The sequence below is a fragment of the Lissotriton vulgaris genome, chromosome 6, assembly GCF_964263255.1.
Source record: "Lissotriton vulgaris chromosome 6, aLisVul1.2, whole genome shotgun sequence".
In the NCBI taxonomy this organism is placed as follows: Eukaryota; Metazoa; Chordata; class Amphibia; order Caudata; family Salamandridae; genus Lissotriton; species Lissotriton vulgaris.
The window spans coordinates 1,924,368,984-1,924,390,731 of NC_141694.1; the positions used below are offsets into that span (position 1 = coordinate 1,924,368,984).

General features: G+C 44.3%; 1 protein-coding gene across 4 annotated transcripts in view; it reads right to left on the bottom strand.

Moving 5' to 3' along the window:
* Positions 1–21,748, bottom strand: part of LOC147709940 (NACHT, LRR and PYD domains-containing protein 12-like) — a 521,467-nt gene that overhangs the window by 405,508 nt on the left and 94,211 nt on the right. For all 4 annotated transcript variants that reach the window (XM_086928353.1, XM_086928352.1, XM_086928351.1 and 1 more), the window contains exon 3: positions 11,572–11,616. In XM_086928353.1, coding sequence (XP_086784479.1) covers positions 11,572–11,616 — 45 coding nt within the window. The remainder of the gene's footprint in view (positions 1–11,571; positions 11,617–21,748) is intronic.

Here is a 21,748-nt window from a genome sequence, read left to right on the forward strand (position 1 = left end):
TCATCAGTTTTCTGAGTAATATAGTTTTTGTACTGTTCTTTAATGCTCTTCCTTTCTTGTATCTCTTTTTTCTTTTCTTTTTGTTTCATCACATCTATTATATTAACTATATTGCCTTCCAACACTGGGTCTATCCCTTTCACTGTTTTTACACATATTTGATTGATATTCTTCGTATTTATTTATTCACTCTAGGATTGTGGTTATTACAACTCTTCATGATGATACTCCCAATCTTTTAATTCTTCACATATTATCTAATTATCTACAGGATTACAACTCCCTCTCTCCTTATCTTATCTTTATTCTATTTTTTATTTTCAATGTAATACTCTAATGGTTTAACAATGTGTTTTGCAATTATATTATAATGATATGTTCTTTAATATTTCTATGATACGTCTTCATATGAATTATAATACTTCTCCTGCTTCTGCATCTATCATTCAATGCAAGAGCCTTATGATTACTGATAGGTATATACTAATTCATATTTTTTTGTGTGGGTTTTTTCCTTCTATTGATTACGTAATGTTAGTAATACTGTTTTTTACTACCAAATTTACTGTTTACCTTCTCCCATTCATATGGTAAATATTCTCTGTATAGCTCAGTCATAGGTTTCAATGTTACAGTATTAAAATGTATTGTTATATTTTGTATTAATAGTTAGAATACCTGTTATTATAAACATTTTAAAGACATCTTTGGATTTATATTTGTCAACCACTACTTCACTCTCCTGGTGGGGCCCCTCCTCGTGGCGGAGGTTAGAGTTTAGACTCGTGGTTAAAAGTCCTGAGATCCCTTGTGCCATTTTATACTTGGCACTTTTTCCTCCCTACCTTTCCCTTTGTCATTTGTACTACATATTACTCCATCTGTAGCATACACCTCTACCTATCTCCACACATATATTCTTCCATCATCAAATAGCAATACCATTTGATCCATTTATTATTTACTTGATCTTTGTTACAGTCAAAGATCCCTTCTTATCCTCTTTATCCTCTTAATTTTTTTTCTTTCCTTTCTCTCCTTTCTTTCCTATTCTTATCTGACATGGCCACTTCACACGATCTTCGAGTAATAACCTGGAATGTTCATGAATTGACACATTATTTTAAACGAAAAAAGACACTCTCTTATTTACAGTCCAAGCATGTGGACATAGCTCTCCTTCAAGAAACCCACCTTGACGCTAAAGAGTCTGAAAAATTACATAGAGACTGGGTGGGTCGGGTTATACACAGCAGCATATGGAAGAGAACGGACCCAGATGCGACACCAACCCGCAAATGTGGAGTTGCGATTCTTATCCGTAAATCCTTACCAGTGACAGTCTTGAACTCCTGGATAGATCCGTATGGCCGATATGTCTTTGCCAAACTTCGCATCGGTGAAACACACATATGCGTTGGCTCCATTTTAGCTCCCACTGGAGCAAAACGATCATTCCTCCTTCAACTAAACTGCCTTTTAACTGAAATAGGTGCTTCCCAGTTTCTTAGCAGTGGAGATTGGAACCTAGTGCGTGATCCTGTCCTAGACAAAACAGGCCCTCTAAGTAAGGCAAATGCGGCAGATAGGGCTCTAATGGATGATGTGGTGGTATATAATGGATTGGTAGACCATTGGCGGTATCTCACCCGATGGATAGGACTACACCTTCACTTCCCCTACACATGGCACGCTCTCTCGTTTAGACTATTTTTTAATCTCCCAAAATGTAGTTCAAATAACACAGGACTCTCAGATACTGGCGGCAGCGATCTCTGATCATTCTACATTTCTACTTTCCTTACAAACTGGTTTATCTAAGCCAGGTCGCAAACCCTGGCATTTAAACATTCAACGTTCCAGGGCACCCAAAAACAAAATTGTATTACAATCCCATTTTCAAGACTTTATGTCAGTCAATCAAGGGTCCGTTGACTCCAACAGAACTCTCTGGGCGGCGTCAAAAGCCACTATCCGTGGGCAGCTTATGAGAGATGCAGCTCAATTTAATAAACAAAATGCTAAAAAGCAAAAAGAATTGGAGCAAGATATTGTGTCTTACACTCGCTTATACACACTTAATCCAACGATATCACATCGTAAATCATTGGAAAAAGCTTGTATGGCTTTAAACAACCTTTTTACCTCAACGCAGAATACGCCCTACATAGAATGAAAGAGAGACGTTATGAGCAGGGGGAAAAAGTGGGAAGATTATTGGCAGCCCAAATACGTCAGCAGCAAGCAGCTATGGCTATACCGGCCATTAAGTCAATGAATGGTGTTACCCTAACTAAACCCCAAGATATTAACGAACTTGCCCAGGATTATCATTCTCTTTACACTGCTGAAACTCAACTTGACACTGACAAATTGGATTCTTTCCTTACAAACGTAACCGTATCCTGTTTGTTAGATGAAGGTAGAATCTAATTGGAAGGTGAAATTACCAGGGACGAAATATCACGTGCAGTTGCTGGCTTGCCATAACATAAGGCCCCAGGACAAGATGGCTTTCCTGCAGAGTTTTATCGTTGGGCAGGAGTTGATGTGCTTGACTCTCTTTTACTCGCATTCCAAGAGGCAGAGCGTTCGGCCTCCGTGGGCCTCATATCTAATAAAGTTGTTATTGCTGTGTTACCTAAACCTGGTAAAGATCCTCTATTATGTAGCACCTATCGTCCCATATCTTTATTGAATTGCGACGTCAAAATTCTAGCTAGCATTCTGGCGTCTCGCTTGCGTAAGGTTATCCCATCTCTCATATACTGTACCCAAGTAGGATTTGTTCCGGGGCGTTCCTCTAATAACCATCTTCGCACCCTTGCCCACACACTATGGTATGCCAAGAATCTTCCTGATGATGCTTTGGCCTTGTCGCTGGATGCGGAAAAAGCGTTTGATCGGATTGAATGGGATTATCTTTTTAGGGTGTTACAAAAAATCGGCCTGGGAGACCAATTCATAAACAAAATACGCTTGTTGTACAAAAATCCCTTGGCACAGGTAAATTATGGGGGCTTTATCTCAGATACATTCCCTATCAATCGAGGTACTCGTCAGGGTTGCCCCCTCTCCCTGTTACTCTTTCTTCTAGCCATGGAACCATTAGCTGCCTCCTTAAGACAATCTACTTATATTAAGGGCATTTCTCTTCCGACAGGTGAATCCAAAATGTATCTCTACGCAGATGATATTCTTCTTACACTCACAGATCTCTCCACCTCTTTACCATCTGTCTTAAAAATAATAGATGACTTCTCCTCCCTTTCTGGGTACAAAATTAATTGGAACAAAAGCGAAGCGCTGCCCATCTCGAACGGGACCACAATAGCGGCCATTCAAGGTTTTCCCTTTCAATGGAAATCTTCCCATCTCAAATATTTGGGCATACTAGTGAACAAAGGTCTAGAGCGCATGGTTGCGAATTATGTCAATCCCCTCATTGCTCAAATGCAACGTGATTTTGAAAAGTGGAAGGCATTAGGTCTCTCAATGTGGGGCAGGGTTCAAGCCGTGAAAATGGTTATTCTTTCTCATTTTCTTTATGTCCTCGGTATGCTCCCTATTCAGGTCCCTTTAACTACGTTACGTTCAATTGATTCTAAGATAAAATCTTTTCTATGGAACTCTGCAAAACGCCGTCTCTCAGCTTCAAAACTAAAGGCTCATCGATCCTATGGAGGAATAGGTCTACCTTCAGTGGAACATTATGCTTTGCCATTACAGCTTTCTCAAATGTCATATATGCTTCCACATTCATCGGATGCGCCACAGTGGGTACATCTTGAACACTACCTTTCATTAACGAAAGCAGGTCTTTCTGTTTTATACGGCTCTGAATCTCGTCCCCAAGACTCCACTAATCCTATTTTGTCGGCTATGTGCTCCACCTGGCAAAGGGCACACTACTTACTGGGCTCACATCCTCGTCTCCATAGGAAAGCACCATTATGGAATAATTCTGCAATTCACATTAATAGAAAATCTATTTTTTGACCTATTTGGGAATCAGCAGGTGTTTCCACCTTAGATCAACTTTTTACAAATGGTGATATTAAATCACTTGTCCAACTGCAGGAAGAATTTCATTTGCCTGATATTCAACTTTCAAAATATAACCAGTTACGGCAATCCTTACGAAGAAGCCTAGGACCTCCAACATGGCTCTTGCCTGACTCACCAATTGTGACATATCTCCACACTTGGGGTAAGATGAGAGGAGCTACATCTGGTTTCTACCAAACTCTTACATTGCATCTTTTTTCTCAACCCTTATCGCAAACTCTACGTACTAAATGGCAAACCTTATTATCGGTCTCTTATACCGATGATGAATGGTCTGACATTCTTAACAATCTCAATACGGGTGCTCGTGAAGCACGATTGAAATTTTGCTTATTCAAAATTTTACATGATTGGCACTGGTCACCAACAAAACTGCATAAAGCTGGCTTGCTTCCACATTCTAACTGCTGGAGATGTGATAGTACGTCTTGTAACATTTCTCATATTATCTGTGGATGTCCTTTGATCCAACCCTTTTGGAATTATGTAGGTAAAACCTACCGTTCCAAGATGCCTCTACAAATTCCACTTTCGCATGCTACCATTCTTCTGCATGATACACGTCAATCACAATCACTTTCTAAGCCACAAGCCCGACTTTTACACACAGCCTTAGCTACAGCCAAAATTTGTATATTGCGGCAATGGAAATCGCCTCAACCACCATCACAAGAAACTTGGATGGTGCCCATGATCCAAACAGCTTCCTACGAATGTATGATATACAACATACAGGATCAATCTGATCTCTTTCTTCGAATATGGTTACCTTTTCTAGCTCCAAATACTGATGCTAACGTTAATGACCCTTCCACGCAGATTTAATTTCTATTTCCTCTTATTCTCATTCATTATTCATTATTGGTGGGTATAATTCTCAAAACATATTGTATTTATGCCGTCCTGAGCACGGATGAGGTTATCTTCTAATTGTTGTTTTTAATAACTATTCACCAGAACTTTTACATGTAATTATATTCTATATCTTTTAATATGCATATTTATACATGTGTGTCTCTCTGCTTACACTTACATTCTCCACGATATGCCTATTGTTTTTGTTTATTGTTTGTACATTTCTCAAAATTATCCATTTCACTCTCTTTTTCCATCTTCAACCAAGGGAGATGAGGTAGGAAAATGAAATACGACAAGAGAGTGAAATGGATAATTTTGAGAAATGTTACAAGACGTGCTATCACATCTCCAGCAGTTAGAATGGGGAAGCAAGCCAGCTTAGGGTTCGGGTTGTGTAGAGGTTCAAGTTCAAGTTCAAGTTCGGTAATTTGTATAGCGCACTACTCACCCAGAGGGTCTCAAGGTGCTTGAGGGAGGGTGTGTGTCTTATATATCGAATAGCTAGGTTTTTAGCTATTTTCTGAAGGAGAGGTGGTTCTGTGTGAGGCGGAGGTGAGAGGGGAGAGAATTCCACGTCTTGGCCGCTAAGTAGGAGAAGGATCTTCCTCCTATGGTGGATCTATGGATGCGCGGAATTGCGGCGAGGGCTTGATTGGATGAACGTAGTTGGCGGGTGGGTGTGTAGAGGGACAGTCGTGTGTTGATGCATTCGGGACCTAGGTCGTAGAGGGCCTTGTGTGCGTGGGTGAGGAGACGGAACGTTATTCTCTTGTTGACTGGGAGCCAGTGGAGGTCTTTCAGGTGACCGGAGATGTGAGCTTGGCGTGGGATGTCCAATATGAGTCTGGCTGAGGCGTTTTGGATGCGTTGGAGTTTTTTCTGTAGTTTGGCGGTGGTTCCGGCGTAGAGGGTGTTTCCATAGTCCAGTCTGCTAGTGACCAATGCATGGGTGACTGTCTTTCTTGTTTCGATGGGGATCCATCAGAAGATTTTTTTGAGCATGCGAAGGACGTTGAAGCATGCAGCTGAGACGGCGTTGACTTGTCTGGTCATCGAGAGGGAGGAGTCTAGGATGAAGCCCAGGTTACGTGCATGATCTGTGGGTATGGGTGCTGTACCCAGGGCCGGTGGCCACCATGAGTCGTCCCAAGCAGAGGGGGATGATCCTAAGATGAGGACTTCCGTTTTGTCCGAGTTTAGTTTTAAACGGCTGTTCTTCATCCATTCGGATACTTCTTTCATTCCTTCATGTAGATTGGTTTTGGCAGTGTTTGGGTTTTTGCTGAGGGATAGGATCAGCTGGGTGTCGTCTGCATAGGAGATGATGTTGAGGTTGTGTTGTCACGCGATGGATGCGAGGGGACTCATGTAAACGTTAAAGAGGGTGGGACTGAGTGAAGATCCTTGTGGTACGCCGCAGATGACTTCGGTGGTATCTGATTTGAATGGGGGAGGCGGACTCTTTGGGTTCTCCCTGCGAGGAAAGAGATGATCCAGTCCAAGGCTTTTCCTTGTATTCCGACGTTGTTGAGGCATTGTATGAGGGTGTTATGGCAGACTGTGTCGAAGGCGGTGGAGAGGTCTAGTAGGATGAGGGCAGCTGTTTCTCCGTTGTCCAATAGAGTTCGAATGTCGTCTGTTGCTGCGATGAGGGCGGTCTCGGTGCTGTGTTTGGCTCGGAAGCCAGACTGTGAGGGGTCGAGGGAATTGTTGGATTCAAGGAAGGCGGCGAGCTGACTATTGATGGCTTTCTCAATGACTTTGGCAGGGAATGGGAGGAGTGAGATGGGGCGGTAATTCTTAAGTTCAGAAGGGTCTGCTGTGGGTTTCTTTAGAAGGGCGCTGAGTTCAGCATGTTTCCAGCTTTCTGGGAAGGTCGCGGAGTTGAGGGAACAGTTGATGACATCGCGGAGGTGGGGTGCGATGATAGAGTCTGATTTGTAGTAAATGTGGTGGGGACATGGGTCGGTTGGCGATCCTGAGTGGATGGAGTTCATCAGGTGGATGGTGTCTTCGGTGGTGATTGGGTTCCAGGCGCAAAGGTTGTGAGATTGCTGATTTGGTTTGGTTTGGAGGTGGGTGGAGTGGACTGTTCTTCGGATTGGTTTTCAAAGCTGTTATGTATGTCGGTGATTTTGTTGTGGAAGATAGAGGATAAGGAGTCGCAGAGTTCTTGTGAAGGAGTGGTGCCCGCGGTGGGGTTGGTAAATTCTTTGACGATGTTGAATAGTTCCTTGCTGTTGTGAGTCGATTCTTGAATGCTTATTTCTTGGTGGTTCGGATCAATTGGAGGTGTTTGCGGGTGGCGTCCTTGAAGGTGGTCAAGTTGTCTGTGGTTGGGTTTTTTCTCCAGGTTTTCTCGAAGGTACGGCATAACTTCTTGGATTTCTTAAGGTCATCGTTGAACCAGGAGGCCTTCTTGCTGCCTAGTTTGATCTGTTGTTTTTTCAGAGGTGCTAATTCGTCTGCGCTGTGGGTGATCCATTGTGAGAGTTTGGCGGCAGCTTGGTTTGAGTCCGATGATATGGCGGGGGGGTTTGGGTTAAGCGATGTGCAGAGTTGGTCGACGGAGATTTTGTTCCAGTTTCTACGAGGAATAGGTTGTGGGGGGTTGTGGGTCGGGGTCTTTTTGTAGCTGAAGTGAACGCAGCTGTGGTCCGTCAGATGGAGATCTGAGGCGTGGTCGAAGGAGATGTGTTTGCTGGAGGTGAAAATAGGGTCGAGCGTGTGTCCGGCGAGGTGGGTGGGGGTGTCGACAAGTTGTTTGAGTCCGAGATTGGCCAGGTTGTCCAGAAGAGTGGTGGTGTTGCTGTCGTTTTTCTTTTATAGGTGGAAGTTGAGGTCTCCCAGTAGAATGTAGTTCTCGGAGGTGAGGGCATGTGGGCTGATGAAGTCAGTGATGTCTTCGTTGAATTGTGAGCGGGCACCTGATGGTCTGTAGATGAGGGTGCCTCTAAGTGTGGTCCTGGGGTCGGTGTGGATTTGGAAGTGAAGGTGTTCGGCGGTCGCGAGGTTGTCGTCGGAACTGGTTTTGATTCGGATGGTGTTCTTATGGATGATGGCGATGCCTCCTCCTGTTTGGTTGGTGCGGTCTTTGCGGATGACCTTGTAAGCGTCAAGGATGGCTGTGGCGATGTCGGGTGCTGATGAGGCGTTCATCCAGGTTTCTGTAAGGAAGGCGACGTCCGGGGATGTAGTGTCGAGTAGGTCCATAGTTCAATGGAGTGTCTATGGACCGAGCGGGTGTTCAGTAGGATGCAATTCAGGTGGTTGGGGTCGGGCTGTGTTTTGAGTATGTGGATTTGGTGTGGGTCTTGATGCAGGAGAATGTGCAGGAGTGGCAGGCGAAGGGTCCATGGGTGCGACCTGGGGCAGCCTCGCAGCATAGTGGTGAGCGTCCGGGATTAAGGGCAAGGAGGGTAGAGGCGTCGTACGTTATACGAGAGGGGAGGGTTTTGCAAGGACCAGGAGGTATGGCGCTGGGCGCGGTCCAGGCACGGACGGGCGCAGACGGGCTTACCTTCGGCACGCATCACTGCGCATGATCGCTGCGCGCAATAGCATCTGTCATAAGTGGATAGTTGGAGGGGAGGGGCGAGGGAGGGTCAGCTGGGAGGCGGGAGCAGGGTGGAGATCAGGGCAGGGAGGCTCAAACAACAACAAACAAAATGGCTGCAAGCCAATAAAGAAACCGGACTGGGGCACGATCGGCAATAGCGCGAGGCAAATGGCAGTGGCGTCGGCACAATCAGGCAAAATCAATCTGCAGGCAGCACAAGTTAAAAGTTGGACTAGCGCACCTTGGCAATAAGCGCTACTATCAAATATACCTCAGCAAAAACGAAATAATTATGCAGGCTATCAATTTAGATGAAATTATTATGCAGGCAATCGATTTACATGAAATAAATTATGCAGGCTCAAGCAGTGCAGTGCGAGATCGCTACTATACCAGGTGAAGGCGTGGAGCAGCGTGATTTTGGGTTAGGGGTAGTGTAAGGGTGGGAGTAGTGTGGGTAGTGTTGTAGTGTAGTAGTGTTTTTGGGTTAGGGGTAGTGTAGGGGTGAGAGTAGTGTGGGTAGTGTAGTGTAGTAGTGTTTTAGGGGAGTGTAGTGGTGGGAGTAGTGTGGGTAATGTTATAGTGTTGTAGTGTTTTAGGGTTAGGTGTAGTGTAGGGCTGTGGGAGTAGTGTGGGTAGTGGTTTAGGGTAGGGTAGTAGTGTTTTAGGGTTGGGGCTGTGCAGGGGTGGGAGTAGTGTGGGTAGTGTTGTAGTGTAGTAGTGTTTTGGGTTGGGGTAGTGTAGGGGTGGGAGTAGACTGGGTAGTGTTGTAGTGTAGTAGTGTTTTAGGATAGTGTAGGGTTGAGAGTCGTTCGGGTAGTATTGTAGTGTAGTAGTGTTTTTGGGTTAGTTAGGGGTAGTGTAGGGGTGGGAGTAGTGTGGGGAGTGTTGTAGGGTAGTAGTGTTTTAGGGCAGTGTAGGGGTGGGATAGTGTGGGTACAGTTGTAATGTAGTAGTTTTCTAGGGTTAGGGGTAGTGCAGGGGTGGGAGAAGTGTGGGTAGTGGTTTAGGGTAGGGTAGTAGTGTTTTAGAATTGGGTTTACGTAGGGGTGGGAGTAGTGTGGGTAGTGTTGAAGTGTAGTAGTGTTTTAGGGTAGTGTAGGGGTGGGAGCAGTGTTGTAGAGTAGTAGTGTTTTTGGGTTAGGGGTAGTGTAGGGGTGGGAGTAGTGTGGGTACTGTTGTAGTGTAGTAGTGTTTTAGGATTAGGGGTATTGTTTGGGTGTGAGTAGTGTGGGTAGTGGTTTAGGGTAGGGTAGTAGTGTTTTAGAATTGGGTTTACATAGGGATGGGAGTAATGTGGGTAGTGTTGAAGTGTAGTAGTGTTTTAGGGTAGTGTAGGGGTGGGAGTAGTGTTGTAGAGTAGTAGTGTTTTTGGGTTAGGGGTAGTGTAGGGGTGGGAGTAGTGTGGGTAGTGTTGTAGTGTAGTAGTGTTTTAGGATTAGCGGTATTGTTTGGGTGTGAGTAGTGTGGGTAGTGGTTTAGGGTAGGGTAGTAGTGTTTTAGGGTTGGGGCTGTGTAGAGGTGGGAGTAGTGTGGGTAGTGTTGTAGTGTAGTAGTGTTTTAGAGTAGTAGTGTTTTTGGGTTAGGGGTAGTGTAGGGGTGGGAGTAGTGTGGGTAGTGCTGTAATGTAGTAGTGTGTAGGGTAGTGTAGGGGTGGGAGCAGTGTTGTAGTGTGGTAGTGTTTTGGGGTAAGGGGTAGTGTAGGGGTGGGAGTAGTGTGGGTAGTGTTGTTGTGTAGTAGTGTTTTGGGTTAGGGGTGGGAGTAGTGCGGGTAGTGTTGTAGTGTTTTAGGGTTTAGGGTAGTGTAGGGGTGGGAGTAGTGTGGGTTGTGTTGTTGTGGAGTAGTGTTTTAGGGTAGTAGTGTTTTGGGTAGTGTAGGGGTGGGAGTAGTGTGGGTTGTGTTGTTGTGGAGTAGTGTTTTAGGGTAGTAGTGTTTTTGGGTTAGGGGTAGTGTAGGGGTGGGAGTAGTGTGGGTAGTGTTGTTGTGTAGTAGTGTTTTGGGTTAGGGGTGGGAGTAGTGCGGGTAGTGTTGTAGTGTGGTAGTGTTTTAGGGTTTAGGGTAGTGTAGGGGTGGGAGTAGTGTGGGTAGTGTTGTAGTGTAGTAGTGTTTTAGAGTAGTAGTGTTTTTGGGTTAGGGGTAGTGTAGGGGTGGGAGTAGTGTGGGTAGTGCTGTAGTGTAGTAGTGTTTAGGGTAGTGTAGGGGTGGGAGTAGTGTTGTAGTGTGGTAGTGTTTTGGGGTAAGGGGTAGTGTAGGGGTGGGAGTAGTGTGGGTAGTGTTGTTGTGTAGTAGTGTTTTGGGTTAGGGGTGGGAGTAGTGCGGGTAGTGTTGTAGTGTGGTAGTGTTTTAGGGTTTAGGGTAGTGTAGGGGTGGGAGTAGTGTGGGTTGTGTTGTTGTGGAGTAGTGTTTTAGGGTAGTGTAGGGATAAAAGTAGTGTGGGTAGTGTTGTAGTGTAGTAATATAGTGTATAAGAGGGATGTGAGGTTTTAAAGTTGTCCGCATTTTTCTCCTTAACACCCTACATTTTTGTTAACACATTTATGCTTTTTGGGGAGGTTTGAGTTAGATGGTGCTTCACAAGACGTGCTTTTTTCACCCCATATAGTGAAAATCTGCTTGTACCCACATCGGATAGTATTTCCTTCCTGAACAGTTCAGAGATGTTCAGAATATCTAACCAGGTCACTCTCTACTCTGTACTTTCTCCCACATGGTCTCATTACCCAAGGCCTCCCTGTCAACATGTGTCTGTTCCAAACCAAAACCATAAAGCATACCCTATTGCTAATTCCCAAGGCACTTGAATTCTTAAAACCCCCTAAAGAACTATCTCCATGTCACAGCCATTTCAACCGACTGCGTCCTTAGACCGGGAGTATTCTGTCTTTGTATAGACTCCATCAGCTCAACAAAGCCTCCACATCATTCAGTGTCATCAACATGCACAATTACAGCCTCCTATAGACAGTAATCACCCACAACATAGGCCATTATTTGCTTCACAGTGAAGTTCAAGTCCCATGGCAGTGAGAGCTCTCTTTCCTGAGTTCAGAGTCCTATTCCTCATCTGCGTGGAAGCTTCACATACCTGAAGCAGGTCCTGAAACTTCTCGGGCCTCATGAGGATCCACCACTGAAAATGAAATGACACTTATTAATGTCACGACAATCGCAGACAGAGTAATCCAAAAACAGTGACCGCTTTAATGTCATTTCATGAATTATTCTTAGGTCGCTGTAATGTGGGATCTTAAATAGCCACCAAACTCTTAGTCAGAATGAGCAGGAATGGATAATTTACGTGGCTGGGATTATTACCGAGATATTGATTATGATCGGCTCAGGGCTTTGTCAATTAATTGAATGTGATAGGGGTGAGGGTTGGGCTCTTGAGTAGCCAAAACCCATTGGATAATAAGGAACCACCCTCTGATGAGCGAAGGCGAGGACTCAGCCATCGGACCGATACCACATCAATGCCAGGATGCAGGAAATGACAGAGAAAGGCATTCCTGATCACTGTGGAATAGATGCTGGACATGCAGCTGAGTTACAACCGGACATAACAACCCATCAGCTAAAAGCAATCATCAAGGCTGAAGGAGAGGACCAGCTGTGATATGATCACAAGTGGGCTGTGATTTCTATAACATGAAAAAGGTGGGGACGGCATCCACTGAACATGTGGTTCCTTGTCTGGTTCATCGATGTGTAACCTTTAGGTTTCTGATGGGTGAACCTCAGGTGACTCTACTATCATAACCTTTCGACCTGTGGCGGTCTGCTACTGAACGGCTAGGTTGCAGTTGCCGCACCCTATCAACAGCAAAGTCCCAGGAGAACTTTACTCACTACAGGCTTTCCAGAAGAGTTTGTAAGAGACCTGATGGTGACTGTTCCTGACTGACACATAATCCCAGGTGGTGAAGAGTGGAGACTGCTATTAGGAAGTGCTGATGTGCACCGACAGCGAAATCCTCAGACTGTAGGAGTCTCCAGAGTGGTTTTCCTGTAACCATTGCCCTAAATCCTTGTAGCAGGCACCTAGGCCACTCTTTCAGGCTCCAGGTCCTCCTGACTACCTTTACGGGCGGCCATTGGACATGTAGTCAGGCACACCCACACAGGCAATCCAAACATCTGCAGGTGTGACCTAAGTGCCACCTCTTTTCAGAGATCATTGCCAAGCAGACAATCTACAGGCTTGGATGTACTCGCAGCTACCCTCAAGAAATCTGAGACCCCCCGCCCCCGACTCAAAGGGAACCAGAGCCACTAGATAGTGACCCTCAGGTTGCCCGCTACAATGTCTTGGTGGAATGCATTAGGGATTACCTGCTCTGAGTTTACAACAGATGACGTCTGACGCTTGTCATGCTGGCTTCAAGTGTCTCTGGGAGCCTCCACCTTCTGGCCATTGATGGTGACCAATTGCCTGTATTTCTTAGTGCTACTAGGCTTGCGGGCCTTTGGTACCATCTCTCCATCATCCAAGGACACTAGGGTGACCTCTACATTGTCTCACCACTAACTGGGGCAATCTCCTCCCCCAGCGATACACTAGCCAGCCCCGGTGACTGCCCACCAGAGGGGTGCCGTTTCCGCTTTGGACATTCGCACCATCCTCATTCAATCAATCAATCATTTTTAAAGCATGGCAAGTCAGAATAATAGTCTTTATTCGGAAGCATAACATACATCCATAGAAGCATCACATAGGTCAGACAGCATTATACAGTTCTTGTCCTAAAATAAAAAAAACTACAATTGTTAGTTAAAATGTACACAAACAGTATTAAATTGGCCATTTATGATTGGGTTTTATGCTTATGTACACATCCTGTTTAAATGTAAAAGACGGACCACTGTAGGGGTAGCTTTATTGACAAACGTTCCCGGCCAAGTTTTATAAAGAGCTGGCGGGGGGGGGGGTGAAAAACTCCTAGCTCCAGAATCATCCCTCATACCCTGTGTTTGTGGCATGTGGTTTACCATGGCCCATGCAAGTAGAAGGTACAATGGAATATTATAGGGCCTGGTCCCCCAGACCCTCCATCTAGTATAGTACACAAATGGACTAATCTAATGAAGTTAAAATGCAAAGATACAAAATATTACACAAATCCGGTCAGGTTGAAAATATAATAAAGTTATTGTGTTACACAGCCCTTGTTTCCACCAAATACTCATTTCAATATTTCTGGGACCTTAAAAGTATAATACTGTGTATTCTAGTCTAGTCATAGGGTTAATACCATATTCTTTCTAGTATAAAAAACCTTCCATAAAAATGAAGCACTTCTGCAACATATTTCTGGGTAGGTAATGATTGCAAGCAAAAAAATGTGGGGCAACATTGTGTAAAGCCATGTGGTTTTAATATAGGTAGAATATATATTTTCCGTTGGTGAATGTAAAACCTGCAGAAGAGGACCACATGCATTATATCCTGAGACATCATATTATCACAGGGACAGTTAATCATATTTACTGCCCAGTCATTCATTTTTGGGAAGCTGACTAGTTGATGAAAAATGCCTAGTCTTAGCCGGGTTAAAACAAATCTATGCCTACCATGCAATACTGATTTGAGATAGGGTTGCATATTGAAAGTAGTTAAGATTAATTGATTCTTTGATAGCCTTGGTTTTGGACCTCCAAGTGTCCATCTAAGATTATCTAGATGCATCATCCCTTGCTCCTTCAAATGTTTTTTGCTAATGGTACATAAAGTATCTGGTCTTTCAAAATATGCGCAACAGCCCATGTCACAAAAAAAGTGTTGAACATAAGCTATCCATGAGAATCTTGTGTGCAAACTCAATTTTAGACAGTCCCCAATAATTGCTCAGTTCAACACTGTATATTCTGAAGACCAGATTTTATGCCAGTGGAGTATCGGTTGCAGCTTTATCGAGTTTGTAATGTGTTGTGTCCCCAATTCCGCATGACTAACATAAACTGATGTACTTTTAGGAATGGTGAGTAAATATATAAAAAATTCATTTTCCACCGTTCGAATGTCTGTGCAGTTGCTGTGCCTCCACAGTCCTGCCCCAAATGTGGCTATGCTCAAGACACTTGGCTTTATAGATTTTCATCATTGCCTCGGGGGGATTTGTGCCCAAATGTTTCACAAAACTCATGAGAGCCATGTAGGATGTGCTAAATAGTAACTTCCTGTTAGCAATAGCTTTATTCCACAGTCCATCTCTGTCAAATAAAATTCCCAAGGAGGAGAAAGTGTTAGTGAAGCCAATGGAGGTGTCGTCTATTCTTATGTCTCTACCTTTTTTTTCTTGTCCTACCACATTTCATAACTAATATTTTCCCTAGATTGATTAGTAGACCAAGATTTTTCATGTTTTCTGAAAAATTTGACAGCAGGGACTGAAGGTTTATAGGTGTGCCAGCCGTAAGAACGGCGTCATCAGTGTAGAGGAGGGCCGGACAGGGTGAATTTCTATTTGTGGCGCAGCAAGTAACCCAGGAGGGTCACATGGCACAGGAGCTGCTTGCTGCTGCGTGGTGATCTGTACATTCAAACAGCCAGATGTACAGTCCTTTCCTGAATTGCTGGAGTGATGAGGCAGTCCTGAGTTGCAGGGGAAGTCCGTTTCAAGCTTTACCCACCAGGTGCGAGAAAGAGCAACATCCGCTCTTGGCTCGGCGTATCTGGAGGGGGGGTCTGCAAGGAAGAGGGGGGCAGATTGTAGCTGCCTGGTCGGGTGGTGGAAGGTCATGCATTTGTTGATGTATGCTGGTCCTTCTTTTTGCAGGGCTTTGTATGTGTGGGTCACCATCTTGAACTGGCATCTCTTCTGGATCGGGAGTCAGTGTAGCTGCAAGATTTGAGGATGTGATGTGGGTCCTTCTGGGGAGGTCGAGGATGAGCCTTGCTGCCGAGTTTTGTATTATCTGTAGTCTCTTAAAGAGACAGTCAGTGATTCCTCCGTAGAGTGTTCCAATAGTCCAGCCTGCTGGTGATGAGGGCCTGCAGACTACATCCTACTCGGGGACCACCTCGAGAACAACAACGATTCCAACTCCTCCAACCTGACTGCCAACCTCGCCAACCTCGGACTCAGAGACAACTCGTCACTACACCCTCCCACTCCGCTGGCCACACACTGCACCCCATCTTCTCAGCTAGCACCCACGTCTTCTTCGACCACACCACCGAACTCCGCTGCATCTACTTCACCTTCCGGAAACCCCCCAGACACCAACGCACCCAGCAGATGCCTCGCCGCTGCTGGAGCAAAGTCACCGAGGACCAGCTAACCACAGCCCTCGCCAAGAACCCACCCGCAGATCCGACCGACCATGACGCCGCAGCCCGCAGCCTCAGACAATGGATCGATGACTGCGCCAACACCCTCGCCTCGCTCAAGAAGCACTCCAGCACCACAACAGCAAGAGAACCAGGTGGTTCACTGAAGACCTCCAGGCCTCCAAGCGCACCTGCCGAAAACTCGAAAAAAACTGGATCCAGGAACAAACACCGGAACGCTACACAGCCCACAAAAATGCCACCCGCAGACACCACCATCTCATCAGATCGACAAAAATGACCTTGTTGTGTTTAGATATGCTTGTTTGCACATCTCACAGAACCTTTAGCGTTGTCATGGGTCTGTTATCATTCCAAATTCTATCTGTGGTCAGTTGGTACCTCTCAGATGCTGTGAGAGGAGCGGTGGATCGTTGATCCCACAATAAATCCTACAGACGTCAGTTTGACAGTGCAGATCGGAGGAAAAGAAACATGTCAGTTTCACAGCGGTAATCGGAGGAAAAGGAACACGTCTGATTCACAGCGCTGATCGGGGAATAAGGAGCACGTCACAGGCACGGCGCTGATCGGAGAAGAAAGCTGTGTTTCCACTGTTAACAGCCAAGCGCTCTCAGACTGGTACTGATCTTGGATCACTTCATGATTTATTTTCACAGTAAGAAGAGAGCTCTCCACAGTTGAGTACATGGCTAAGCCTCAAGTTGTTTAACTTTTTAACCCGGAGTGTTATTCACAGATTGTTGAAAAGAGAAGTGTTTTTTTTATAATATTTTAACAGCAACTTCTTTTAGGTGACTTTTTCTTCAATTATTTTTTAGTTATACAGTGAATTATTCATTCAGAAATGTGTTGTAGTTTAAAATATTTCTGTTTTTAATCTCTTTTTCAACAGATTAGTCTTAATTTATTTTAATTCACTTAAAGACAGTTGGAGCAGTACATAGAATTATGTGTACAATGTATGCTTTTTGTGAATAGTACTTCTTTTGCTGCATGAACCTGTGAATATTTTCATTTGTAGTAAGTTTACATATTTACTGAACTCATATTTAGCCATTTTTCTTCACTTGTGCATTATTATACAGTCTGTAAACCAACCTCCCCCTTTTCTAGAAAGTCCAGGTACGCCTCAGATTCAAAGGAGACCATGGTTTGATGCGTTTGAGCCATACATTGGTGCTATTGGCGCATCACTTTATAGAGCAGAAAGAAAAAAATACCACCTTTTAAATTGTTTAGGGTTTGAAGGAAGAGAAGTTTACAAACACCTTCCTGATATAGTTTTGGCTGAGGGTGAAGAGATCGATGAATATCAGGAAGCTGTCACGAAGCTTGTTATCAAGTTTGATGTGCAACCGAGTTTGGTTGTGTTGAGGCACACATTTTTTAAGAGAGCACAGTTACAAAGCGAAGATGTAGATACCTATCGTAGTGCGCTGCGTAAACTGTGCGCAGAGTGCCAATTTGGAGAGTATCATGATCAATTGGTTAGCGACCAATTTATTGCGCATTGTTGTAACAAACACATTCAGCAAAATCTTCTCACAAAGGGCAATCCTAGCCTAGAAGAAATTATTAAAGTGGCAAAAAGTCTTGAGTTGGTGCAGAATTCCATTAAGGAATTAAGTATGAGTACTTCTTCTAAAGAAAATGTAAATGTTGTTGCCTCTACTACTTCCAATAGCAATGCTTCAAGAAAATGTAAAATTAATGACAAGGGAATATTCAAAAAAACAAATATGTGTTACAGGTGTGGTTATTCTCCACATGGAAAAGATAATAGATTTTGTCCAGGGAAAAATGCCAAATGTCACAAGTGTGGTAAAATAGGTAATTTGGCGAAAGTGTGCCAATCCAGCATTAACATACCTGAGAAAGTTAATTGTGTTGTTAAGGATGAACAAGTGTGTGAAAGTGACATTGTTCAATATTTCCAGGATATGATTGTTACGATCACGGATGATGGTATTGTAACTGGTGATCCTTCAGAATGTGTTGATCCCTATGTTGATGTGCTGGTGGGTGATGTATGTTTGAAGCTTTTGGTGGATTCGGGAGCTAGGATTACTATGATTACCTATGATCTTTTCAAAAAATCTTAGGAAAACAGATCTCTCGTTCCTCCAGATAGAGCTCCAGTTTCATATGAGGGACGTAAAACAGATCTGGAAGGTTACATGGAAGACGTGTTGGAATTTAAAGGAAGAAAGATACAAGGTAAAATCTATGTAGCAGTATGTGGATTGAATATCTTAGGTTGGTACCATCAAGGCCTCTTTGGTATGGTGTTAAGACCGGGAACAAGTGAACAGGTTTTGGTTGTGCAAGATATGCCTGATCCTCTTTGTTTGGAAAAGGAGTTTCCTAATGTATTCTCAGATTCTCTTGGTAAAATTGTAGGATTTAGACACAGCATTAGGGTGAAAAGTAATGCTGTGCCTGTGAAGCACAAAGTCAGGTCAGTTTCTTTTCAGTCTCAGAGCAGACCTTAAGGCGGAATTGGAAAGGTTGGAGAGATCTGGCATTATTGAACCTGTGGAATCAATTCTGTGGCTTAGTCCATTAGTTGTCACACAAAAACGAATGGTGAGATCCATTTATGCATCGATCTCAGGAGTCTCAATAAAGAAATCTGGGTGGATGCTCATCCACTTCTGAAAATTGGGGACTTACTTGAGGAACTGAGGGACGCTCAATGGTTTTTGAAGATTGGTTTAGCTTCGGCGTACCATCAGATCTTATTGGATGATGAGTCACGACATTATACTGCTTTCAACTCTCCCTTTGGGTCATTTCAATTCTGTAGAATGCCCTTTGGGCTTGCTTCTGCAGCATCGATCTTTCAAAGGGTTATGCAGTCAGTTCTTCAGGATGTCAAGGGTGTTGTCATCTTTCAAGATGATGTGCTTATTTTCAACAAATACCTAGAAGAACATGATAAAACTCTCAGGTCTGTATTTACCATTTTTGAAAAAAAAAAGGAATAGTTGTTAAGAAGAACAAGTGTGAGTTCTGGAAGAGGGAGATAGAATTCTTAGGACAGCTTGCTTCCGGTGAAGGTGTGTGTCCTAGACCTGATTTAGTAAAAGCTGTAGTGGAGTGTCCTACTCCGAAATGTAAGGATGAGTTACGTTCATCCTTGGGTTTGTGTGATTTTTACTCACGTTTCATTCCCGACTATGCCAGCAAAATGAAGTCACTTTCCAATATGCTTAGATCAAATGTCACTTTTGTATGGGATGATAACTGTCAGGAAACCTTTGTATTGGTCATGTCTAAGATGCTCAATGCTAAAACTCCTAAGGCTTATAATCCAAATGAATCTTGCACCATCACAGTTGACGCCAGTAATTATGGTTTAGGGGCAGTACTTACTCAAAAATAAGGTGTAAGTGAGGTCACTATTAGTTATGCTTCCAGAGGACTAAGGGACCCTGAAGTTAATTTCTCAGTCATTGAAAAGGAGTTATTAGCTTGTGAAAAATTCAGGACCTACATTTGGGGTAGAAAATTTGTCATCCAAACTGATGACAAACCCCTGGTGTATATCTTGGGAGGAAAACGTCTCAAATACGCAACACCTCGTATTGCACGTTTGACCACTAAACTTTTGCAATATGATTTTGTAACAAAGCACATACCTGGGAAAGAAAATGTTAGAGCTGATATGTTATATAGGCTTCCCTTGAAGGAAGATGAACCGCTGGATGTGGATGAGGATAAAGAGGACTGTTTAATCGCTGTAGTTGACGCTGTCGAAAGTAAGGCATGCAGTGAGGTTGAATGGAAGGAAGCGGTGAGTGAGGATTTTACTTTTTCCAAAGTAAAAGAATACATTGTGAAAGGTTGGCCAAGAGAGAGGAGTGTGTCATCTAATATCCAGCCCTTTTGGAAAGTGGCAGAGGAATTATCTATTGAAGATGGAGTTGTCATGAGGGATGGTAGGTGTGTCCCTCCCATCAAGATACGCATCAAATTGATAGATTGTGCGCATGATGGACATCTTGGGGCAACCATGACAAAGAAATGGCTCAGACTACATTATTGGTGGCCCTCTATGGACAAAGACATAGATGAGAGGGCCAAGGAGTGTATTGTTTGTAGTGGGGCAGAAAAGGGATTGAAAGTTCTCACTCCTCTTCAACCTTTCTCTTTTCCTTCGAAACCTTGGCTTAAACTTGGCATCTACATTTTGCTTTTGTTCTAATGGATTTTCATAGCAAGTGGCCAGAAGTCAAGTTTTGTGCAACTCTCATAGCTAGCAATGCCATACTATTCATTAGAGAAATTTTTATGAGGGAAGGATTTCCTGAGGCTATGGTTTCCGATAACTGTGTACAATTTGTTAATCTGGAAATGAGTGATTTTTTAAATGAATCTGGTGTGAAGCATTTAAGAAGTTCAGTGGGACATCCACAAACCAACGGTTTAGTCGCAAGGATGAACAGAGTGGTTGTGGAATGCATCAAATGGGCTATACATAACAATTTTGATATGGAAAGTGCTGTTAGATCCATGTTGTGGTTTTATCTCACATTCGCTTACCAAAATAGCACCATTTGTTTCTCTTAAAGGTAGAGTACCTACTTCTACTCTTTATCCTGCTTGGTTATTAAGAACGTTATCCAAAAAAGTGTTGTGTAGTGTAGACAATGTTGCCTTGGAAACTTGTGTCAAAGAAGCCCAGAAAAAAATGTCTGACAGATACAATGTAAAGAAGTCTGCTAAAACTGGAGACATGGTTTGTATCAAAAACACCAGTTTTGTCAGAAAAGGTGGCAACACATTTGGTGAACCTGTGTGTGCAGAAAAAGTTTGTGGTGGAGCTGTTATGGTGAGGTGTGGACATTGGTGGAACCTGGGAAAATCTATCTGTGGTTAGTTGGTGCCTCTCAGATGCTGTGAGAGGAGCGGTGGCTCATTGATCCCACATTAAATCCTACAGATCTACAAGCAGTGTCTTTTTGCTTTTTTCATATCTTGTAAGACACAACAGACCTACCTCAAAGACTGCCTAGACAACAACACACAGAACAGCAAAGAGCTATTCAACATCGTAAAGGAATTCTCCAACCCCAGCTCCAACACAAACGACATCCCACAAGCACAAGACCTGTGCGACTCCCTGGCCACCTTCTTCCATCTCAAATCGCAGACATCCATGACAGCTTCAATGCCGCCACCACCCTGGCAACCGCCGAGACCCCCGCTCCCTCGACCACCACCCTCACCAACCGCCTGCTTGCGTGGAACAACAACGACGACTACACCATCAAGATCATGAACACCATCCACTCCGGATCCCCAGAAGACCCCTGCCCACACCACATCTTCAACAAAGCCAACAGCACCATCGCACCCCATCTCTGGAAAACCATCAACATCTCCTTCGAGACAGCAACCTTCCCGGAGAGCTGGAAGCATGCAGAGATCAGCGCCTTACTAAAGAAACCCAAGGAGGACCCCAAGGACCTCAAAAACTTCCGACCCATCTCCTTGCTCCCGTTCCCAGCGAAGGTCATTGAAAAGGCTGTCAAAAAACTAGCCAGCTTTCTCAAGAAGAACAGCATCCTGGACCCGTCCCAGTCCGGGATTCGCAGCAACCACAGCACCGAAACTGCCCTCATTGCCGCCACCGATGACATCAGGACCATGCTTGACAATGGAGAAACCGTGGCCCTCATCCTCCTGGACCTGTCAGCCGCCTTCGATACGGTCTGCCACCACACACTATGAACACATCTCTACGACGCCGGAATCCAAGAGAAGGCCCTGGACTGGACCACTTCCTTCCTCTCCGGCAGAACACAAAGCGTCCGCCTCCCCCCCTTCCGCTCCAAAGCCACCGAGATCATCTGCGGCGTACCCCAAGGCTCATCCCTCAGCCCAACGTTATTCAACATCTACATGGCACCACTCGCTCAAGTCGCACGGTGACATGACCTCAACATCATCTCCTACGCCGACA